This window comes from Natrix helvetica, assembly GCF_964273705.1.
Source record: "Natrix helvetica genome assembly, chromosome: 3".
In the NCBI taxonomy this organism is placed as follows: Eukaryota; Metazoa; Chordata; class Lepidosauria; order Squamata; family Natricidae; genus Natrix; species Natrix helvetica.
The window spans coordinates 44,907,726-44,930,832 of NC_138549.1; the positions used below are offsets into that span (position 1 = coordinate 44,907,726).

Below are 23,107 nucleotides of genomic sequence, written 5' to 3' on the forward strand. Positions count from 1 at the left end.
TCAAAAGTCCGATTGGGCTTATTATCCAGGGAGGTCTTATTTTCAGGGAAGCAGGGTATCAATGCAGCAAATTCATCATCATGAACTCTTATTATCAGAATACAAATGTATTATAGTTTGTGATCTTGTTTTGCCACAGTAGCACTGTTGCTTTGGGAGCAACCGCTGAATGCTAGTTGACTTCCAAGTATTACCCCAATTAATCCACTTGTTATCTTTAAAGCCTTACATTTCTCAGGACCAATGCCAACCCAGTAACAGCTGAAAGAAATTGCCCTCACTGTATGCTTATGTTGAAGGAATGTCATATTGACAATGAATATTCACTGCTGCCCTCTTCTATGTAACAAGATTTTCCTGAGGGTTTCAGTAACTTGAACCCTGTTTAGGAAGGCCTTGTTGTCCAAGGAAGTCTTGGGGGTTGACAATAGATAATCTGCTAATGATTGCATACAAAATAAACACAAAATTGTTAATCAATGCAATAGAATTGATAAGCTAATTATGAATATTAGGCGGTACTGATTTAACTTTTTTTTAAAACTGGTACAGATATATGGCATTTGGAATTAGCTATAACTGAAGCAGCATATAAGCCTGAAAAGTAAGTTAAAAAGAAAGATATTATTCATCTACAGCATGATTATTTAACTACCATATTTTTCGAGTGTAAGACGCACCGGAGTATAAGAAGCACCAAGATTTTGAAGAGGTAAATTTTTTTTTTAAGTTTTTGCACTCTGCAGGGCTCCCAAACCCTCTGCCTGCCTCATTTTTTGTGAAAAATGGGGCATGCAGAGAGTTTGAGAGGCCTGCAAAGTGCTCCTGGGGGCTGGGGCTAGGGGTAAAAATGAGCACAAAATGGCCCATTTTTTGCAAAAAGCAGGGCATGCATAGGCTTTGGGAGGCTTATAAAGTGTTCCTGGTGGGGGCAAAAACAAGCAAAAACAGTATTTTTTGTGAAAACGGGCCCGTTTTTTGCAATAAACAGGGCTTGCATAGGCTTTGGGAGGCTTGTAGAATGCTCCTGGAGGTGGAGGTGGGGTCAAAAACGAGCAAACAAATGGCCCATTTTTCACTAGTTTTTGCCCTCCCCAGACCTCAGGAGCACTTTGCAGGCCTCCCAAACCCTCTGCACATCCAATTTTGCGAAGGGGGTGGGGTTTTGGAAGGCCAAAAATGCTGTATTCAGTGTATAAGACGTACTCAGATTTTCACCCTCTTTTGGGGGGGGGAAAGGTCCGTCTTATACTCCAAAATATGATAAATGCTGAGTTTTAAAATTTGAATATGTAATCAATCAATCAATAAAGTATACTAAATAAAAATGATTAAATTGGTGCATTACTGTAAACATTTGAAATGCCAGAGTTCCCTATAATAAGCAGAAGCAATCAATTAAAAAAAGAATGAGATGTCCCACATTTAACTAAGAAAAATGTGAATATCTGCAAATTGTCTGGATTTGATAATCCAACATGTATTGATACAAAAGTGCTTTACAATTGGTTTTAAATTGACTAGGTTAGCTTTAAAATGTAAATGAATAGTCCACAAATATTAGTTTGTGGACTTGATAATCCAACACGTATTAGATACAAAAGTGCTTTACAATTGGTTTTAAATTGATTAGGTTAGATTTAAAATATAAATGAATAGTCCACAAATATTAGTGAATTAAACCCCTGAAATGCGACTTATTTCAGTCTATCCATGTTTGTTTATCAATGTGAACATGTGAATTTGCTACAAAATGCTACTGTTATTTAAAAAGATGCTTCTTTTATTTACTAATTGTGTCCTGAGGTATGTGACAGACACCTATAAGGTATAACTTAGCTAGTCCAGGAGGCATGCCAGAACTGAGTTGTACAGGGTTACTCATGTAACACAGAAAAGGTTGAAATAAAATTTAAATAATAGTATAGTTAAGCTGGCTTGAACATGAACACAAAACATACGCAAATTATATTCTATCATAATACATTTGATACATTGTATGCTTTAAAATATATTTCTTTTAAGCCATAACAGCTTTGCAAAAGCCTAAGAACAATGGAACATCTTAAAATTAAATAATCCAATCAATGAACACAATATGAATTTATGAACAACTGCCAAGAAAAATATATAAACCATGCAAATAATAAAAGATTATGGCAATAAGTAATAGAAACTATGTAGTTGTCATATATTTTCTATTTAAATTATTACCTCTCTTTTTATTGATGATAAATAATAATTATTAAATTATTATCTAAAAATTAAGTACAACTTTTAAAATAAATCTGGGCAATGCTGTAGTCCAAACCAAACTGGCATCATTTATCTTTTAAAAACTATATATTAAAACAAGGTTTTTGTGTACTTTGAAGAATGTTTCCAAAATCATTTTCTAATGAAACACTGTAGATGCATAAAATTATACATGTGTGTGTATTTATAGATAGATATGTAAACAATGTAAATGTAGATATAGATTGTTTCCAAGGTAAGAATCACAGTAGCCGAAGTTCAAAAATCCCCCCCCCCCCAAGCACCTACTGTAATTTTCTACAAACAATCACAATAGCATTTCCTTAAGGGAACTGGAAGAATAGACTTTTGTTCCGTCCCGTCTCCCCCCCCATTTTTTTTTTGCTTTTAATGTGACATCTAAAATAGCAGATGGATACAGTACAGTAATTACACTATTCTATTTAAATCTGTTCCACACTACTATAAAACCGCAGAAGCGGAATCCTAAGGACCTTTTGCAATGAAATATAATACTCATCTATTGCTGTATTTGGTTATAATGTTTATAATGTGGGAAACTTATTAAGAACATTTCAAAAATGCTATTCATGTGCATCCATAATGGAAAACTCATATAACAAGTTTGCTTGATTAGATCAATAAGTAAGTAATGAAGGTACCAAAGGTATTGACATTTTATCAATGGGATCAAACAAGTTCTTTGAGCTGTCAGTCTAAACACTTTGAGACCCACTAAACTTAGTAACCAGTGTAGATTGTTTTGTTAAAGTTATATTAATAACTTAAGGCATTTTTACCACTGACTTAAGATTTTGGGCTTCAAAAGTCTGCATAGAATATTGCTCTTTTCCTAAATGTCAGTAGACCAGGCCACAGATAACTGTAAATGGAGACCCATTCTATAATTACTTGGGTATTCTCAAAATATTTCAGTATGAATGTACAAACCACACCTTTTAAAATTGGAAAACCTGAATCAAAGTTAAGTATATATAATATTTTCTTCAGCATTGGCATTTCAATTTCCTACACCAAAATCTAGGTTTGACATAGATCAATTTATTTCTAATTCAAAATTGAAATTTATATAGGACCAGCCTCAGCAAATTCACAGGCATGTGGAATACAAGAATGGCAAATGCAACATGCAAATATTAGCCACACAAATAAGGTAAAAATCTTTCATTTCCTGGCATTATACTTCTTAGTATAAACAAATTAAGATGAAACTAACCTTTAATTTGTCATAGCGTTCACTTAGAGCTGCCACTTGGTGATCACGATGCCTCCCAACCAGTTTACACAAGGCACAGATTAACTGGTCATCAGTCACACAATACATGTTAACTTTCTCGTCTTCATGTTCCAGACACATCAATCCTCTGATATGTGAGTCAGGAATAGGCTCAATCAAACGGTGTCCAGTAAATGGCTTCTTGTTTGGATGAGTTGTTTTTAGGCACTCCTCACAATAGGATACCTCACAAGTTACACAGGTCTTGACTGCCTCCTGAGCAGGATCTTGGTCACAGAACTGGCAGAGAACTTTTTCACTCGATGACATGCTGTTGCTGTCAAAAGCTCGTTCGCGGCGAGTTTCACTGGGAGAATTGGGCCCGCTCACAGAAGCTTTCTGAAATCTGTCTATAATATTCTGCAGTGTGACGTTGCGCTTCAGTCCGTCTAGACCCCGTTGACTGAGGGTGATGACATAACGACAAGTGGGGCACTGGAAGGCGGTGATAGATTCCACTGATTCGTTGGTAGCACACTGGGAGACCAAGATGCGATGTGCACAGTTGAAACAGAGGCTGTGAGCACAAGGCAGCAGCAATGGATCCTCAAACAGCTCCAGACAGATAGGGCAGGTCAGTTCTGACTCCAGTGTTTCCATCTTCAAGCAAAGGTTTCCTGTGTCATCAGCAAAATCCAGGGAAGCCAATCAGCTATCTGAAAGCATAGTATAATATTCAATTAGACTGAAGGGGAAATTTTATTTCAAATGTCTCTTTCAAGTTATATTGTTAGTTATTTGGCTGTATTTTTTCAGAGTGAAGGTGATACATTTTGAATCCATCTGTGTTCAAGATATTTAAAAACCCTTTTTCTTATATGTTTTCCTAAGCTTCTATTTCTATCTTTTATTGCAAGAAATCCAGAGCAGTTTACAGGCAGACATTTGATAAACTTTTATATTATTTAGGAACTATACTGCAATGCAGTAAAGGCAGACATATACTACCGCCGCTATGGTGAAATCTGTTATAGCAATTCAAGTCAATCACACTATGAAATCAGCTAATTTCCACCCCCCACCCCACCTAGGGGCTTGATGCAATTGGACCTTAGGAGTAACATTGGAATTAGAAATGTGTCAATTCATTTACTATTTATATCTTAAATTGCAACTTTTGGGCTCCACGTCAATTTGCATTTGCAAAGGACAATGGTCACTAGCTTGTGAGTGCAGGAGTCATATGTCTCTAAAAGAATTTGTGACTACAAAACAAAATAATATGCAAACATTTAGAGCAAATAGAGTGAAATGAGATAATATGCTGACAAATATAGACTAGAATGAGGAAAAATAATTATTATAATAAAAACTGCACTTCAATAAGTTAGAAACCTGGCAAGAGTATCACGTTATTTGCTAATCAGAGAACTAAAAAAAATCGTTTTTTGTTTATTGCAGGTAAGGAAGTGCCAAGAATTACTGTTCTTTCTAGCCACAAAGTACAAATACTGTTTCACTGTGTAAATATTGTTTTTACAGCTTTGCTGGTTAGCCAAAATGCAGTGTAACTGGACAATTATTTTTCTCAGCAAGGAATTCAGGGACATGCAGCAGCCATTCTACCCTTGAAAAAGATTGATCAGCCTCTGAAACGACTGAAGCTACTTTTCATTTCCTCCTTCACTGAAGATGTTACATGAAATGATTTTGAAAGAATTGCCCTACGTTATGCTTTTTCCCTAAGCTCTTGTCAAGGTCTTGTATTGTTACAAGTAGACAGATCAGTGAACCATAAGCAAAAGCTCTGCTTCACACTCGCAGAAATCTACCTCTTAAGAGTACAGTCCATTTAAACTCTGTGGTTCATAAAAAGGACGGTTTCAGATGGCCCAGCTGCGTACTCTGTAAGGTTGCCCTATTGTGTGAACATCTCTCTTTTTATTCCCCTAAAATTAACATGGAAATCTTGATTCATTAAGAGTGAAGGGAACTTTATGCTCATTAGCAAGCTTTGGAGCTAAATCTTTTTGAATGACCAGTACTTCCCCACAATTAAACTGAGGGATGCAGTTCAGGGGTGGCAATGCCATGTGTAACTACATTCAATCATAATAGCAAAAAAAGTGTTCAACAATGGAAGACAGTTGCAAATCAGACTTTAATGTTTATTCACAGCTGCTTCATCATGACGGCAAAAAATCATTTGTCCCAGAGGAACATGAAAAATGTACCATTGGATTTCACACTTATTTGCCAAAAAGTTAGAGAATCTCAAATAGCCTCCACTATGGATAACACTGGATTCAATAAACTTTATGTTGTCTGCTTTATTCATTCCCCGCTTGTTATTTTGACACTCCCAAATATCTTCCATAGGAAGTCTTTAATCCTATAAACTGGAAAAAATCACTGGATTTGGAGGGAAGGGCAATCAACCAATGGGGGAAATAATACAGTTCCCTAATTAAAATAATAAGGCATTCTTGAAATGATGCACATTTATGGCATAGTAATCACATATTGATGTCTTAAAGTAGTTAGTTAAGTGTTAATTATTCACTGAATTATAGATTGGATCACAGTTTCAGGACAAATTTGTGCAAGGGCACAATTGTATAGTGATTTCAATGGTATGACAAAACTGAATTAACAGCAACAACTCTGAATCTAGATATTATGTGACACAGAGTGCAATCATATGAAAAAAAGGAAATATTTACAAGTGTTTCCTTAAGAAAAGACGTTTTAGGTAATCCAGGATCTTAAAGAAAATTCTACTAATGAAGGTTTTATGTACCTTAGATTATAGTGTACCGAACAAATACTGCATGGTCTAGTTAGTATTTAATTTTTATTTCTGTAGTTCATTTTTCTGCCAAAGATTCATCTGCCAATTGGATTGTGAATAATAACCATCCTGGATAAAAAGTCAATTCTCTTGCATTTACATACAAACAAATTAAATAAGAAAAATACTTTCTAAAATCTACATATGTACATGTCTTTTTTCCCTTCTCCATATTTATAATGTCTCACAAAAAGAGGGGTGGGGAGAGAAAGAGAGAAATGTAGATACATAGGCTTTCTTTATTACTGTTCTACATACAAAATTGTCTTTCTATTTTGTGAAGCTACCTGTACAGACTTTTGCACCGAAGTAATTAGAAAACTATATCAAACAACTGTTCTGCCTAGAGGAATGGATAAAAAGTTAGTGTCTATAAAGTGGATAAATACATTAGCCTAACAGTAAGACCAGATTTCTGTTGATGCATCAAAGAAATTAAAATCTTCAACAACATTCAATCGAGAGCTAACCTTTTCCTTAGCCATTATTCAGGATTTACTTTATCAGCAGATAGAAAAGAGATGGTGCGGTACAGTGTGGTCTGGCTCCTAAAACAAGACTGCTGGAGTTTAAAGTAAAATGTGCTGTCACATTCTTGACTAGAAGTGAGCTTCAGTGCCAATCCAATCAGCTTCCGTATGAGAAATGCATGAATATCAGGCAGCAAAATATTTGACCCCTGCCCCGCCATCATAGTAACCTCAACAGGAAAAGGATCCAAGCATTTCAAACACATTGCTGCACATTTAAGTCCAGAGTCAATTTCCTCCCACCCAAATGATCTGTGCCAAGAAGTACTTTAAAGCCATAAAAAACATTTTCTACACTTTTTTTTAAATTATACGTTTACCATAAATACTAATAACAATGAATTATTTCTAGAAATAACCAAATACATGCCTAATTATTATACAAAATTATATGCCCATTCAAAGATATAGATATTAATTCACATGTTCAAAGCAAACATGTTAAGAGTGATATTGCAAAGCATGTCAAAGAACCAGTAATAAAAAAATAACTAACAACATCTTAATATTAAACAACCATTTGAAACAAACCTAATATCAGGGATACATTTCACATATCTAACACAGGTCTCTTACAGGATTTCAAGTAATGGTAGATTTAAAAAAATTACAGAAAAATAAACTTAAGTAACAACTTTAACAAGGAATGATAGCCCTAGAGGCACCTATCACCCAATAGCTTTTCTATATTCCATTACGTTTATCAAAAATCTGAACACAATATTATTCATAAAATCACATTTAGAAATATTAAAAAGCTCTTTTGAACTGAACAGTTCATCTTTCCATAAAATAAAACCAAAGTTTACAGTTAAAAGAAATAAATCTTACTCATCACATTTTTACAAATTTGTTTTTAAAAGTTTGTCTATGTTGAAAATCTCTTCAAATTATCAGCTGCACATTATATACCCACCAATGGATTTCGACCTGAATTTTTTAGCTGAAACATTGCTGATAAGTGAGCACGCTGATTCTTGGTGAAAAGTGAAAAGCGGAGAGAGATACAGTGGCCTTCTCTACTTGCAGTAATCCCAAGGTTTTAGCAGTGAGTGGGTTCGTCACTTGGAGACAGTTGATATTGAAGCACAACAGGAAAATCTGTGCTACAATTCCAGGAAAGCCAGCTCCACCTAATTGCCGCCGTCAGAGTTTAAGGACTAAAAACTGCTCTGGGAGCAGGCTACCTTTTGTTAATGACACGAAAGCAAACTCTCCCCTTTCTTTTTCACTATTCGGCACCTATCATGTGAGAAAGCAGCAAGGGTCAGATTCTCTAACTGTGCATCCACAGAACCACCCAGCATTGCTTATAATAAGGCCACTGGGCTTGGCAGCCGCATTATTTGAACAAGTAAAAGCTCAGCCTGCTGTGTAATTAATCCAGGGTTGAATAATGAAGTTCCCATGCCTATAAAGGGAAAGTGACCTGAACCAGCAAACTGTGTCACATGGCCAACATGAAGGAAGAGCTAAAGCTTACTGAATAAATAATGCATGGTCCATATTTGAAGTTTTTCATATTACTGAATTGTTTGATTGGTTCCTTCTAAATATTGATCAGCCAGTTGGAATAAAAGTGCTGCAATACATTATTTAGTGATGGTTTATTCTTCCTCAGTAATGCCTTTCCAGGCACCTTAAGAACTATCAGTGTGATTATTCCCTAAGAGCAAAGAATTATTGATTATAACAAGTCAATCAGAAATGCTACTATATTTTTGTAGCATTTAATTTTAAGAGCACGGATTTGCACTTGCTGGCAAGCCCCCTATCTAACTGTACCCTTCTCTCTCTTTTTAACCACTTAACTTCTAAACATTGTGTTTACTATAAAACAATTGAAATTTCTAGTTATTTAAAGCTGAAGGTAGCCAATACTTCTGTTTTATCAATATCTTTAATAAACGTTATAGGAAAAAAGCACTTTCTGAAATTTTGCTACATATAAAGACTCAACTTTTAGCTTTCAATGAAGGCATTAAAAATTCATGTGAAAATAGAAGTTGCCGGAACAAATTACTTTCTTGGCTTCCACTTTGTATATGCAATGATTATTTTATGTTGTTACTATTAAATGAAAAACACATTACATATTTAAAAGAGACTCACATCATCATTCCATTTGCTCTTCATCCCAGAGAGAAGTTTGAGTTTCATTTGCTTTGCAGGCTAATTTAATTTCCCTCATCATTTCCTTTCTTACATAAAGATTAGAATACTGTGACAATAAGAGAACCATTGTTTCTACAGGCAAAAGCCATGACATTTATGAAGAATTGTTTGAAATAGCACCGGCATAGTAAGAATACATGAAACTGATCTCTGGTTTTTATTGTCATCTATAGATGCACAGAGAGCTTTGAAAGACACAACCTCCCCACCAATGTAATCCAGTATGTGAATGTAAGAAGCTTGAGGGAATATGCAATTCCTGATCTATGTCGTCTCAAAGCATTAAGAAAAGAAGAGAGAATAAACTAGAGATAATGCTCTTTCCAAAATTATTTAATAAAGACTGTTTTAAACCATTTATTAGACCATGTCCTGTTTCATCACATATAAAAACAAAAGCAAAATTCATGACACAATGTGAACTCACCATAGGAACAGCCAATAAATGCACCATTTATTTAAACACACTCTCCCAAAGGATAGGATCACATCACAGAGAACTGATTCTTCTCTGTCTGGGTAGATGTTCTTTTCCCTGAGAAAAGAACAACACCTTCGGGAAAATCAGCAACACAGCAGAAAACCTATCATGGAGATTATAGAAATAAAACCTATCATAAATATTTTATTACTCCAACACAAAGATAGGTGAACACGTTTTCAGTACAGGAAAATGAGGTTTTAAGTAGGAAAACTTTTTATCCAAGTGATCAACATGACCCCATTATAGGACGACACTAGATTTTATCTTCTTCTGGTTTTTAACTTTCTTCCAATATGTAATTAGCGACCATCATTTTTTTGTGCATATCCAACTGAAAACATGGCAAGTATTTGTTGTAAACATAACTTTAATTCAGATATATTAATAAGAAATACTGATTAAATTAAGTAGACACGTAGTAACAAATTCTGATTTGGGCCTAAAGTACCTTGACTGAAGACTCACATTAATTTTTGTGGCATTATTCCATTATCTTGGTCTATCACACCCAAATGGTGGTTCTGTTTCTCATACCACATTCACTTTAAATATACTGTGCATGAGGGATTTTTGCAACACAAAATCATAATTTCCACACTGGACTTTTCCTATGGAATACTCACACTCTTTCCTTGGTTTTTGGCTGTATCTACAAGATAACACGAACAAAGGTTCATGCTGATTTCCTGGAAGGCCTAAAAGGTGACTTTTAAACACATGTGCTTGCTTAAGTAATCCAATGGCTTCTGCAAGTTGCGACCTGTCTAAACAGCTATTTCAATTTCAGTCTTTATGAACTGCTACTAAGACAGAAGAATCAACTCTAACATTTTAATCTTTCCTTCTAAAATAAAATGGTCTTAACTTCAACCTTCTCTCTTCCTCATCATACCTTTGAACTATCCAGGATTGCTATATAGCAGGTGGATGTCCGCCACGCCTTGCGCATCTACCTCAGGCGAACGTCAGTGGTGCGCAGATCCGAGGCTCTCTTTATTTCATTTCAGTCCGGGTCCTTAGGGGCCAGGGTGTCTTCGGCCACTATTGGCCAGTGGCTGAGGCGTCATAGGCTATTGTGACGGCCTATGAACCATCCGGTCAGACCCCTGCCGCAGGGATCATGGCCCATTCCACTCGAAGCGCCGCCACCAGGGCCCCATTCGAGGACATTTGCTGGGCGGCTGCTTGGTCATCTCCGACCCCCTTTATCCGCCACTATCAGCTAGATGTATTTGCCTCCATAGAGGCGTCCTTTGGATGCAGGGTCTTGCAGCAGGTGGCAGCCATCCCTCCCCTTGGGTCCTAACCTTTCCCTCCCTGGGATTAAGCTTGGGTATGTTCCATGCGTATCCCCTCCCTCGATTCTACTGGAAAAAGAACGTTGGTTCTTACCTGAACGTATCTTTTCAGTAGAATAATGGGAGGGGTTACGACCTGCCCTAGTTAGCGTTAGGGATGGGCCAGGTGGAGGGCGGGGAGGTCCCGTGATCTGCTTGTATGTTGCAGGTGCAGTCCTTCAATATCGAGGAAACTGGGAGCCAATGGGAAATGGAGGAATATTATAGAAATTTCCCTCAGTCTATGGACCAATCAGGCTGTGACAAAACCCATGCGTAACCCCTCCCTCTATTCTACTGAAAAGACAAGTTCAGGTAAGAACCAACCTTCTTTTCCATTGTCTTTTTCCCCACTTGGAACTGAACCCAGATGGACATTTCTTCCAACAGTGCCACACTAAACTACCGTATTTTTCGGAATATAAGATGCACCGGAGTATAAGACACACCAAGGTTTTGAAGAGGCAATTTTTAAAAAGGTGGGTAGGTAGATAGAGGGATAGAGAGGGAGGGAAAGAGAGAAATACAGTAGGTAGGTAGGGAGAGAGAGAGAGTAATTAGGTAGGTAGAGAGAGAAAGAGAGAGAGAGACAGTAGATAGGTAGGTAGAGGGATAGAGAAAGAAATAGAAAGAGATAGAGAAATACAGTAGATAGGTAGGGAGAGAGAGAGTAGGTAGGTTGGTAGGTAGATAAAGGGATATAGAGAGAGAAACAGAGAGAGAGAGAGAGTTGGTAAGTAGGTAGGTAGAGGGATATATAGAGAGAAATAGAAAGAGATAGATAGAGAGAAATACAATAGGGAAAGAGACATAGAGTAGGTAGATTGGTAGGTAGAGGGATAGACAGAGAAATAGAGAGAGAAATACAGTAGATAGGTAGGGAGAGGGAAAGAGTAGTTAGGTAGGTAAGTAGAAAGAAAAAGGGATAGAGAGAGAGAGAAATACAGTAGGTAGGTAAGGAGAGAGAGTGTGTGGGTAGGTAGGTAGGTAGGTAGGGAGAGGGATAGAGAGAAATAGAGATAGAGAGAAATATAGTAGATAGGTAGGTGTTTCTGCTGGCATCGCACTTAATCAGTGTAATTCTCATTGATCAGTTAAAGAGCTTTCGGAAAGGAAAAAAAAGTTTTTGCACTCTGCAAACCTCCCCAAAATGGCCCTTTTTCATGAAAACGGGCCAGGTTTTTTTTTCCAAATAAAAAAAAGGCATGAATAGCCTTGGGGGGGGGCTTGCAGAGTGCTCCTGGGGGGGGCAAAAATGAGCAAAAAACAGCCAGTTTTTTGCGAAAACGGGCCCGTTTTTTGTCAAAGAAATTGCATGCATAGCATTATGGAGGCTTATAGAGTGCTGCTGGGGGCTGGGAGGCAAAAATGGCCCATTTTTCACTCATTTCTGCCCTCTCCAGTCCTCAGGAGCTCTCTGAAAGCCTTCATAAAGCTATGCACAGCCATTCTGGTGAAGGGGGCGGGGCTTCGGGAGGCAAGACGCACCCAGATTTTGACGGAGAACCCCAGGGACTGAACGGACCGGATGGTAAGATGGAGGTCGATGACTGCCTGAGAGTGGGACCCTGCCTGAATTAACACATCGTCCAGGTAACCGGGGTGGAGCGAAGGTGAGCTGCCAATGTTGCGAGGACCTTTGTAAAGGTACGAGGAGTGGAGGCCAGGCCAAAAGGAAGGGTGCGGTATTGATAATAGAGGTTCCCGTGTGAGAACCTCTGGTACCTGCGGTGGGCTGGCAGGATCAGGGTATGAAGGTAGGCCTCTGTTAGGTCTACTGAGGCCAAGAAATCCCCCCAACGGATCCCCTGAAGAATGGCCTGAGGGACGACATTTTGAAGAGTCTGTAGACTAGATATTGGTTTAGATGCTTGAGATCCAGAATCTCCCTCCAGCCCCCCCCCCCCCGAGCTCTTCGGTACCATGAACAGGTTGGAGTAATGGCCCAACCCGCGTTCCACCAACAGAACCGCCTCCACCGCCTGAATGTCGAGATGATGATTTATAGCTAGATCCATCAGGCGTCGTCATTCTGGGTCCCATGAGGGAGGGAACACCCTGAAGAGTGTCGGGGTGGTGATGGAGAGGAACTCCAGTCGCAGACCGTTCCTGATGGTGGACCTGACCCAGGCGTCCATGGTGATCAGATCCAACTGATCCGCAAAGTGTGCCAGATGACCGCCTATGGGGAGATCCTGATTGGAGTCATTTCCCCCTGCGGAAGCAATGGCCGCTCCCCCACCCCCTGCGAAAGAGCTGCCTGGACTGAACTTGGTGTCTGCTTCGATCCTGGTAAAAGGGATGTTGGAATTGTCTGTCGGACCTAAGGGAATGGTACCTCTGCTGGTGATCAGTCTCGGGAGCCCTGTAAGAGGATCTATGGAATGGGGCTGGGAGAGAGTCTGTCTTCTTGGCATTGGAAGGAAGGACCTTTTTCATATCCTTATTCTCTATTAGAATAGGATCCAGTGCCTCCCCAAATAGATTAGTGCCTGTGTAAGAGGCAGCCAGCAGATTCCATTTGGCCTTGCTGTCCATCTGCCAACTGCGCAACTACAGTAACTGTCTGGAAGTTACCGATGTGGCAAGAGCTCTAGAAGCATATTTTACAGAATCTAGAGTCACATCAGCAGAGAATTAAGAGGTGGCTATGATTTTAGTGATATCTTGATGCAGCCGCTCATCCTAGACCGGAATATGGTCCTGTAGTTGACGAAGCCACGACAGTCGTGTGGTTAAAGTAAGAAGCCGCCACAGATTTGATTGCCCAGGCGGAAGCGTTAAAGTTCTTACGCAAGTTAAGTTCTGCACGCTTGTCCTCCAGCTTCATCTTATCAGCTGCATCTCCAGAGACTATGGAGGAGGAAGAGACCAGGGCTGTTACTGGGGTATCAATTGCTGTTAATTGTAGAGCTTGGGCAAAGGCCTGCTCTACATTGTAGAAGCAGCAATCGCTGCTACCAGGATTGGAAAAGATGGAAGGATGGGCCCACTGGTTCTTTATCACCTCTAGAAATAAGGGAGGGGCAGGACTCTCCTTGTTTGTGGCGGTCCCCAGTTCCAATCTTAGTGGTTTTCCTGGCCTTGTGTAAAAGTGTCTTGAACGTGACTGGTGGAAAAAGGCCAGGAAAGGCTGGAGGATCAAGGGGAACTGAGTCCTCATCCTCTGAAAATCCCATATCTTGATGGGTGTCCTCCCCCAAAATGGAGCCTTCGCTGAACATGGAGGGGGAGGGGGACCTAGCATGATGCTGTCTGTGATGAGCCACTGGGGGCCTGCCAGATTGTGATGCCTTATCTCTCTGAGACATACCAATGGCAATACCCCATGTTATAGCTGTAGAAATGAGCTTCCTAATATTTTCAGGAAAGAGATCCAGGTCCTCAAGGTCATCCTGCGATGGACCTGGACCCGGACCCGTGCTGGCTGAGTTGGGCCTAGTGGACTGGGCCTGCTTTTCTGCCCTGGTGATAGTTTTCTCCAGCACACTCTGTCGTCTGAGCTCATCCCTAATGGTGGCTCTGGAAGGGCGTTGACCAGCCAAGGGCTTAGAAGCTGCGGCCCTGGTTCTGTCTAATTGCCCTTCTCGGACTTTGCTTGGAGCCTCTGATAGGGCCTGAGGAAGCTCGGATCTTGTTGTTGCCATTGTAGCCACTCACGTCCCAGGCTATCAAGGCCACTGTAGGTCCCGCCGGTGCCTGGGCCTTCAGAAGCTGTGGGCTGCGTGCTAGATAAGGACCTGCTGGCCTCGATCAATGGCCGCGATGCAGGAAGCGGAGTACCCGACCACGAGGCTTCTGCAAATCGCTGCCTCCATGTGGCCACTTCAAAATGGCCACCGGAGCATCCGATCACGCTGCCGAGAGCTTAGGGAAGGCTGCAGCTTGCCTTTTAATCGCCACGGCTTGTCTTTTAACCGCCGCGACTCCACGTGTTCAGGCAAGTTCGGAGCGGCAGGAAGGCAGTGTTTTCAGGCATGTTCAGAGCGGCAGGAAGACAGTGCGATCAATAGAAGTGACGCTCGCTGCAAGGAGACTCCCGGCGCCAGAAAAAAAAAATCAAATAGCATAAAGATATAACCATTTAATGGCTGGAAATTAATCTGAAACCATTGCTATTAATAGCTTTGATTGATTGTTTTGAGTCACCCAGAAAGTTGAGAAACAGGGAGAATACAAGTTTAATAAAGTAATATTGTTATGATTTCTCAGGCTTTTAATCCATCTTTCCTTTAGATAAACAGGCAATGCTTAATATTTGTGCCCACAAAGGGAGAGAAGATGAGATGGACTACAATGAAGCAGTAGTTTCCCAGAGAGGGTGTCAGGATAAGAGGCAGCACAGCCGAGAGCTAGACAGCAGACAGAAGAGAGTAAGGATAGCCACTCCCTAGAATTTTCCAGGGTTAGGGTGAGAGTAATAAGGGTTCAGTCTGGCAAGATTCTGTCTATTGTGTGTAAACAAATAAAGAACTGAACTTTGGTTGAATTCCTATTTGTTGTTCTTGGGCTTAGCCTGGCAATGCTGTTCTTTATAAAGAAAATTATGAACTGAAGTACAGTTTTTATAAACTGTGTACTTTGTAATAATCTTGCAGACTTTCACCTACTGACATAGTACTTTGCTAATAATGGATTTTTAAAAACACTTTAGCATTTGACAAAAACAAAAAAGCAAAAACTTTGAAATAAACAAATATATGCTCTAAAAGTATTCTCAGTGACAACGTAGTGTTAATTGTCTATTCTTTTCAGCCAATTACTAAACTTTTATGACTCCCATAAAAACAAAAAAAATGTTGAAAGATAGATAAAATCTATAGTTTGTTGACAATACATATCCCTATAAACTTGCATATTTGCACCCAAAATTAATATATTTGCTTTACTGATTGCTAATGAATTTATTGGTAAATATTATAGATGGCCCTTGATTAGTGACTGCCTTACTTAGTAACTATTTGAAGTTGCAATGGTAATGAAAAAGTAACTTTGCAACTAATCCTCACATTTACCAATCCTCACATCCTTCACAGGTCTGGAAAGGAAAGGAAAGCTAAAGTAAGATTATGAGCACAATTACAGTTTCACTTAGCAGTTGCTTTGGTTAATAATTGATTTTCTGTTCCCAATTGTGGTCACTAAATGAAAACTACCTGTATAAGTTTTAGGTAGGTAGGTAGGTAGGTAGGTAGGTAGGTAGGTAGGTAGGTAGATAGATAGATAGATAGATAGATAGATAGATAGATAGATAGATAGATAGATAGATAGATAGATGATAGATAGATAGAGATGGAAGTTTATTTGTCTTCTAGTAATTCTTTTGCTTTTTGTAAATATTATGATCTGTTCATAATAACCGTGGTTCAGACTTTGTCTGCAGGTAGGATGATTATGTAAACATTAATACAATACAAAAACTAGACAACCAGATCAAGGAACTCCCAGTGACCTCATTAAGAAAGACCAAATTACCAAAGACGAATAGTGATGGATGAGAAGTAGTGGATCCATCCTCCCACCCTTCTATGGATGCCTCAAAATACACAGGCCTGACAGTCTTCTGCTATTCTGTATGGAAAACTAGGCAGGCAGGAACTGAGGCAAGCCAGGTTGAAAGTTAACAGACAACCTTTATTCTAACAATTAACAAGACAAAATGCAAGGCAAACTCCGAACAGGCAAACAGCAACATTTGCCATCTGACAGCTCTTTATATAGGAGCTGTCAGACGGCTGAACCAATAGGATGGCTGCATTCTCCTGTCGGCTGGCTGCTGCTCACATCTTAGCCAATCAGAAGCCGGCAATGTCTTTCAATGGCATTGTAGCCCCGAGGACTTAACATCTACATTCAATCATATCACAACCAGGGTTGCTACATAGACCATCGCAAAACAATTAACCAAAAAGCTTGGACATTTCACAAGAGGAAGCAAACCCTCGACTCCATTAAATCTTCCCTACAGTGCCTTCAAGCAATCAGAGACATGAAGACAAAATCATGGTTTCATTTGATGTCACAGCCTGTTCATGTCCATATATCCAAAATCAACCAAATAATCTATGACCACATTGCTCCACTGCATTTAAGTCACACCTGACCTAATCAAATATACAAAAATTGAAACACCCAGGATTATGGATCTCATTAACCTTCTGCCTAACCACATACTTCCAATTTGATGGACAAACTTACCAACAAATTAAAGGACGTATAGCGGAGGTCATTATGCAATATTTGGAAACTATTGTACTTCTACAAATACAACCTAAAATATGAATCAGATATATAGATGATACCTTCACCATAATAAAGAAGAACTAATTAGAGAATACCCACAGAACCATCAACAACATTTTCAAAGGAATCCTATTTACTAGAGAAGAAGAAAACAACAACTCACTACCCTTCCTGGACATCCTGATCAGCAGAGACCACAATGGCAAACTAGAAACAGAACTGTACAGAAAAACCACCCACACTAAGTGCTCCACTACCAAAGCAGCAATCCAACCTTCCACAAGAGACGTTGCATAAGAACTTTATTTAAATCAGCACAAACTCACTGTAGCAACCCTAAACAGCCAAAGGAAACAGAGCATCTATACAATATATTCCAACAAAATCAATATCCATGCAACTTTATCAAAAGGTTCCTGACCACTCAACCCAATACAGCACAACCAGCACAAGCCCTGCCATCTCAGAAAACACCAACAAACTACTACTACACATGGAATCAAGCGTAGCACACAAACCAACTAATGTCTTCAAAACATCCTAAGTAAACCCCAAGACCCAGCAGCCGCAGAAGATAAAACAGGAGTCATCTATAACATACAGAGTAATGACTGTGACAGTCACAGGCAGAATTCATCCATGAACATCAACTAAGCAGTAAGAGATATGATGAAAACTCTTTAGTTTCACAACAATATGGACAGACTTAACCATAGTTTCAACTGGGAAATTGACCATCCTGGACCAAGTCAAATCCAAAAATGCCAGGGAATTTCTAGAAGCCTGGCACTCTGACAAATTAGCCATCAATAAATACATAGACATAAACAATATCTATATACTATGCAAAAGAGACAAACAACAAGCTAAAAAGAGGAACAAAAAGGGCAAACAACTAGAACATAAACTGAGAGCAAAGCCCATTCTTTACTAGCACTGATGATATTACCTAGTTTTGGATAATGAAATGTCTTTAAATTCAACATAATAGATATGGCTACTTCCAATTTTATTTAAATTATATACTATTGAGGAAAGAGAATAAAACTGACGTTCAAGGACCATTTGTTTATCACTTTTAAAGTATCATTTTCCCAATCAGTGTTTAAGTCTTATAATTTTTTAATTGGATTACATTCCAAGATCCTCAAATTAGTAGTGAGACAATTTTTTTAAAACTGTAAATCCATTTTTATAAAAGGTAAGATAGTTATGAGATTTCCAATGGTTCATGTTCTGTTCTTCTGGATTCACCAGTGTCCAATAAATGTGAACAATGAATCAAAGAGCAACTCATCCACAAGGGAAAGCTCTGTTGCACTTTCTCCAATACTATTCCAGCTTGAATAAATGGCCCTTCCTTGCCCTTAAATACTGTCCATCTCCTCTCCTGTTGCAATGCAGGATCAGCAAGTTCAAAATCGGAGAGATCATTTCCAGGGGATGACTTCACTTGCAAACAAGCTTTACTTGCCTTAAGACTTTTGACAACTTCAATATTTTCTGAGACTGCATAACAGAACTCAGCTAGCAGAATGCATTAGAAGATGATCATAATGGCTATGCATTCCAGAACATGTCATGACAATGTTGCCCTTACTTTGACCAGAGTTGATAAACACTTCAGCCTAACTGAATTGGAGCTTATTTAATGGATAACATGCCTCATAGGCCTTGTTGAAAGTGACTAACTTTAACTAGAAACTAAGTGCAACTTCAAAACAGATTTGCCTGGTTTAGCTTGATTATTTCTTTATTTCTTCTTTTTGTGTGTTGAAATCATCTGAACATGATTTCAACTAAACAGATCGCTTGTAAATGTATGATACAGTTTATGACAGTAGTTCATATTATGTATTATACAGAACTTCTACATTTTCATAAATTTGACAGACAATGAGATACATAGATTATAATGCATGGTAATCTGAAAATATATCCAGACCATTTAGAAGGCAAGGAAAATCTACTTTAGAGTTAAAAAGCTTGGAATGGATGTTCATTATTCTAAAAAATCTCTATTATGAATGTAGGTTACAATAAAGCATTTAGAAGCGCATGGTCTTTGAATACACACACACACACACACACACACACACACACCACACCACACCACACCAAAATGAAAACTATTGGCCTTTTCTTCTCCTATCAGAACTATAAAATTTAGCTTGCAGGATTATATGACAGGGCACATAAGCATATAAAATAATATAGAAATACTGTGGTGCAAAAATGATGTCAAATCTCCTACTCCCAGAGTGACATAATCAATACTGACATATAATTTCTAAGTAGCTAAGCAAAACTAGGTCATGTCACATTGACCTATCTAACACAGTAAGCTTTTTTCAGTGAGAAATTAAACAATGTTGCTCATCTATACTGCTCTATTACCATATTGGATAAATCAAACCAAATAGAGTCACAATCTCCTTAATTATCAAGAAATGCTTAGATGAGGTTTTAATAATTTATTTCCCAGAATTATAATGAGAAATTGAACAATGTGTTGGGCATATTTGGATAAAATGTAATAATACTAATAGCTATTATTAAATGGTGCAACTAATTTATTTATAAGACAGATGGATCAGCTTTAACAAAATGAAATCAGGAAGCAAATGAAAAAAATAGAACAGATATTCCACTTTTTCTTTGTGTATGTTTGCAAGTAAGAAATAAAGACTGAATCTCAGTAAGAATCAACAGCTTATAGCCAGTGGTACCATTCAAATAATTTAATAACCGGTTCTCTGCCCTAATGACCAGCTGAGTAGGTGGGGCTGGATGGTCATGTGACTGGGTGGGTGTGACCAATTCTACATTACTCACATCGAGGGGTGCCTCAATTTGCCTGGCCTCTCCTCGCCATGCCTGGCCCTCCCCTCCAGCCACTCCTGTCACTCACCTCTAAGGCCTCAATGTATATTTAGTTCCGTAAAAAGTTGACTTTATTATCTGCATCTACATACTATAGATGTACTTTCATGGACCACTGAAAGGAGGAAATGGCTCACATGCTTTGCCCAAGAGTGTGATAGGCAGGTCAAAAACAGGCTTTTGAGGGGCTGCCACAAAGAAGGGGGGGGGGGAGAATATATTTTCCAAAGCAGCAGAAGGCAAAACAAGAAGCAATGGATGGAAACTGAACAAAGAGAGAAACAACCTAAAACTAAGGAGAAACTTCCTGACAGTGAGAACAAATAACCAGTGAAAGCGCTTGCTCCAGAAGTTCTGGGTGCTCAATCACTGGAGGTTTTTAAGAAAAGACTGGACAGCCATTTCTCTGAAATGGTATAGGGTCCCCCTCAAAGTCCCTTCTAAGTGTTATTCTGACACTTTTTCCAGGCCCTCCACTCAGGTTTTGGCATCCAGTTTTCCTGCCTGAGCAGGGGATTGGACGAGAAGACCTCCAAAGTTCCTTTCAACTATATTATTCTGATATTCCTGAGCTAAATACGATAAGACCCTCTTTGGGACCCGGTCTCTTTTGCTCTCTCTGGACTAATGAGTTAAAGAGTTGCCTCTACACATTCATTTTAGTAGATTTTTAGAAAATTGCAGTTGAAAGTCCTTCATGTCTACTTACCCTAAAGACCCAATTTCATTTGGAATTTAAATCCAAACTTAGCATTTCTCCAAAATGAACCTCTAAGAAGCCACATCTCTCTCACCCTCCATCTCTTTCCCTCCCCCTCCTCTCTTTCTTTCACATACACTCACTCAATTTAAGCAATTTGCTTGTCTTTAGAATCATAGACTAGAAGTTATCTTGAAGGTCTTCTAGTTCAACCTTCTGCTCAAGGCAGAAGACCTCATACATACTTGCGGGTTCACAAGCATCCCGACTTTGGCTGCAAGAACTGCAGGCAGCCTTCCCGTCCACACACTTCCTTCTGTCACCCCCTGTGAGGCAGAAGGCCTGGTCCAGTCACACAGCCCTCCACAATGGAGTCCTTCCTGGGAGCAAAGCCTTGGATGACACGATCCATCTCAAATGCCTTGAGGCGTTCCAGAGTTTCCACATGCCTTTGAAGGCCCAAGTACCCTGCCCTTCAGATCCCAAAGGGACCAGTGTCCAGAGGTGGTGCTCCTAGCTGGTGGGCAGATACCTCTGGGCTGCACAAGTGCACCTTGCCACACTGCAGTGGCTCTGCCCCAGCTCAGCGTTCTCCCCCAGAAGCTGGCCCAGAAGAGACGCATCCCCCCCATCGTGGGCTGGATGCAGGGCCCGAGGTGGAGAAGTGAGCAGTTGGCAGCTGCCTGGAGTCCCTGCGGAAGTTGAGAGCTGGGCCCGAAAGGCAGCCAAGCCTTCCTGTCCCCCCTGAGGCAGCCGATGACCTTCGGCTCTGGGACTGCCATGTTTGGCTGAAAGGCCACCTTGGAGGGGGGGGGGGAGAAACACAGCGAGGCTCAGCTACTTTTCAGACCCGGCTCTCAGCTTCACGGGACGTCTGGGAGGCTGCTACCTGCTTACTCTCTCCTCTGCCTTGAGTCCTGCATCCAGCCCACGATGGAGGGATACATTGCTTTCGGGCCAGCTCGGCCAGTGGGTTGGTGGCCCTTGGGGAAAGAGCGCCATGTTGGGGGGGGGAAGACTCTGCTGTACAGCAAGGTGTGTGCATGCAGCCCCATCCGCCTGCCAGCCAGGAGCACTACCACCAGGTGTTGGCCCCATTGGGATCTAACAGGGAGGGCGCTCAGGCTGATGGAGGCGTGGAGAAACTCTGGAGCCCCTTGAGGCTTTGGAACAGATCAGGTTGCCAAGGCTTTGCACCCTGGGAAGGGCTCCATTGTGGAGGAGTGTGTACCTGGATAAAGCATTTTCTCTCAGGTCTCCCACTCATAGGGGCCAAGGAAGCCGAGAGCCAGGCCCAAAAGGCAGCTGAGCCTTGCCATGTCCCCACCCAGGTGGCCCTTTGGCCAAGCGCAGCAGGCCCAGACCAAGTCTTCCACTCCCACCATTGGCCTTGCCTTCTCAGGTTAGGCGAGGAGCAGCTGGGAATGGAGGCGGGGGCTAGGCATGGTGAGGCATGCTATTCAGCCAGTTTGCTGAACTGCACAAAAAGTTAGCTACCGGTTCGGCTGAAGCTTCCTATAAAAAAGCTTCCTGAAGCTTCCTATAAAAATGACATTAATGACAGAGTGACTGCACATTAAATAAGCCTATATACTAGCCTGAAGAAGTTGTTTTTTTTAAATTCCTAAACAGTAGTTTAGGGTTAATGTGTGTTCACCTACCTACCCACTATAGTCCAGGACCAGGGAATGATTTGATAACATAAGAGTTCCTAAGTCTAAACACATGTAAGTTTGTTGTTACATCACTGCAATTACTTTGAATTGCAGAATGAGACATCTCTATTTGTTCTCTGCTTTGATTTTGCTAATTGTGAAATATCCTCAAATTATATTGCTGAAATTAATCTGTACTATATTTTTAAGTTATAAGAGGTGACACAATGGAGTCATTTCTGCAAAGATACCTATTATTAACTATTTTTATCCTAAAATTCTACAATCCAAATTAAAAGAAGTTTAACATTTTGAAGATAAAAAGTTAAACCGTTACTGAGGTTATTGAGTGTCTGTATACAGGTGAAACTCGAAAAATTAGAATATCATGCAAAAGTTCATTTATTTCAGTAATGCAACTTAAAAGGTGAAACTAATATATAAGATATATGAGACTCATTACATGCAAAGCAAGATAGTGCAAGCTGTGATTTGTCATAATTGTGATGATTATGGCTTACAGCTCATGAAAACCTCAAATCCACAATCTCAGAAAATTAGAATATTGTGAAAAGGTGCAATATTCTAGGCTCAAAGTGTCCCACTCTAATCAGCTAATTAAGCCATAACACCTGCAAAGGGTTCCGGAACCTTTAAATGGTCTCTCTGTCTGGTTCAGTAGGAATCACAATCATGGGAAAGACTGCTGACCTGACAGTTGTGCAGAAAACCATCATTGACACCCTCCATAAGGAG

The 23,107-nt window shown here is 39.8% G+C and overlaps 1 protein-coding gene across 5 annotated transcripts in view; it reads right to left on the reverse strand.

Annotated features, from left to right (window-relative positions):
• Positions 1-23,107, reverse strand: part of MID1 (midline 1) — a 222,804-nt gene that overhangs the window by 62,932 nt on the left and 136,765 nt on the right. For 4 of the 5 annotated variants that reach the window (XM_081946827.1, XM_081946829.1, XM_081946830.1 and 1 more), the window contains one exon: positions 3,494-4,209. In XM_081946827.1, coding sequence (XP_081802953.1) covers positions 3,494-4,153 — 660 coding nt within the window. In that variant the 5' untranslated portion in view covers positions 4,154-4,209. Of the gene's footprint in view, positions 1-3,493; positions 4,210-7,790; positions 8,153-23,107 lie in introns of those variants that run through there. The other variant, XM_081946828.1, reaches the window with a different exon arrangement.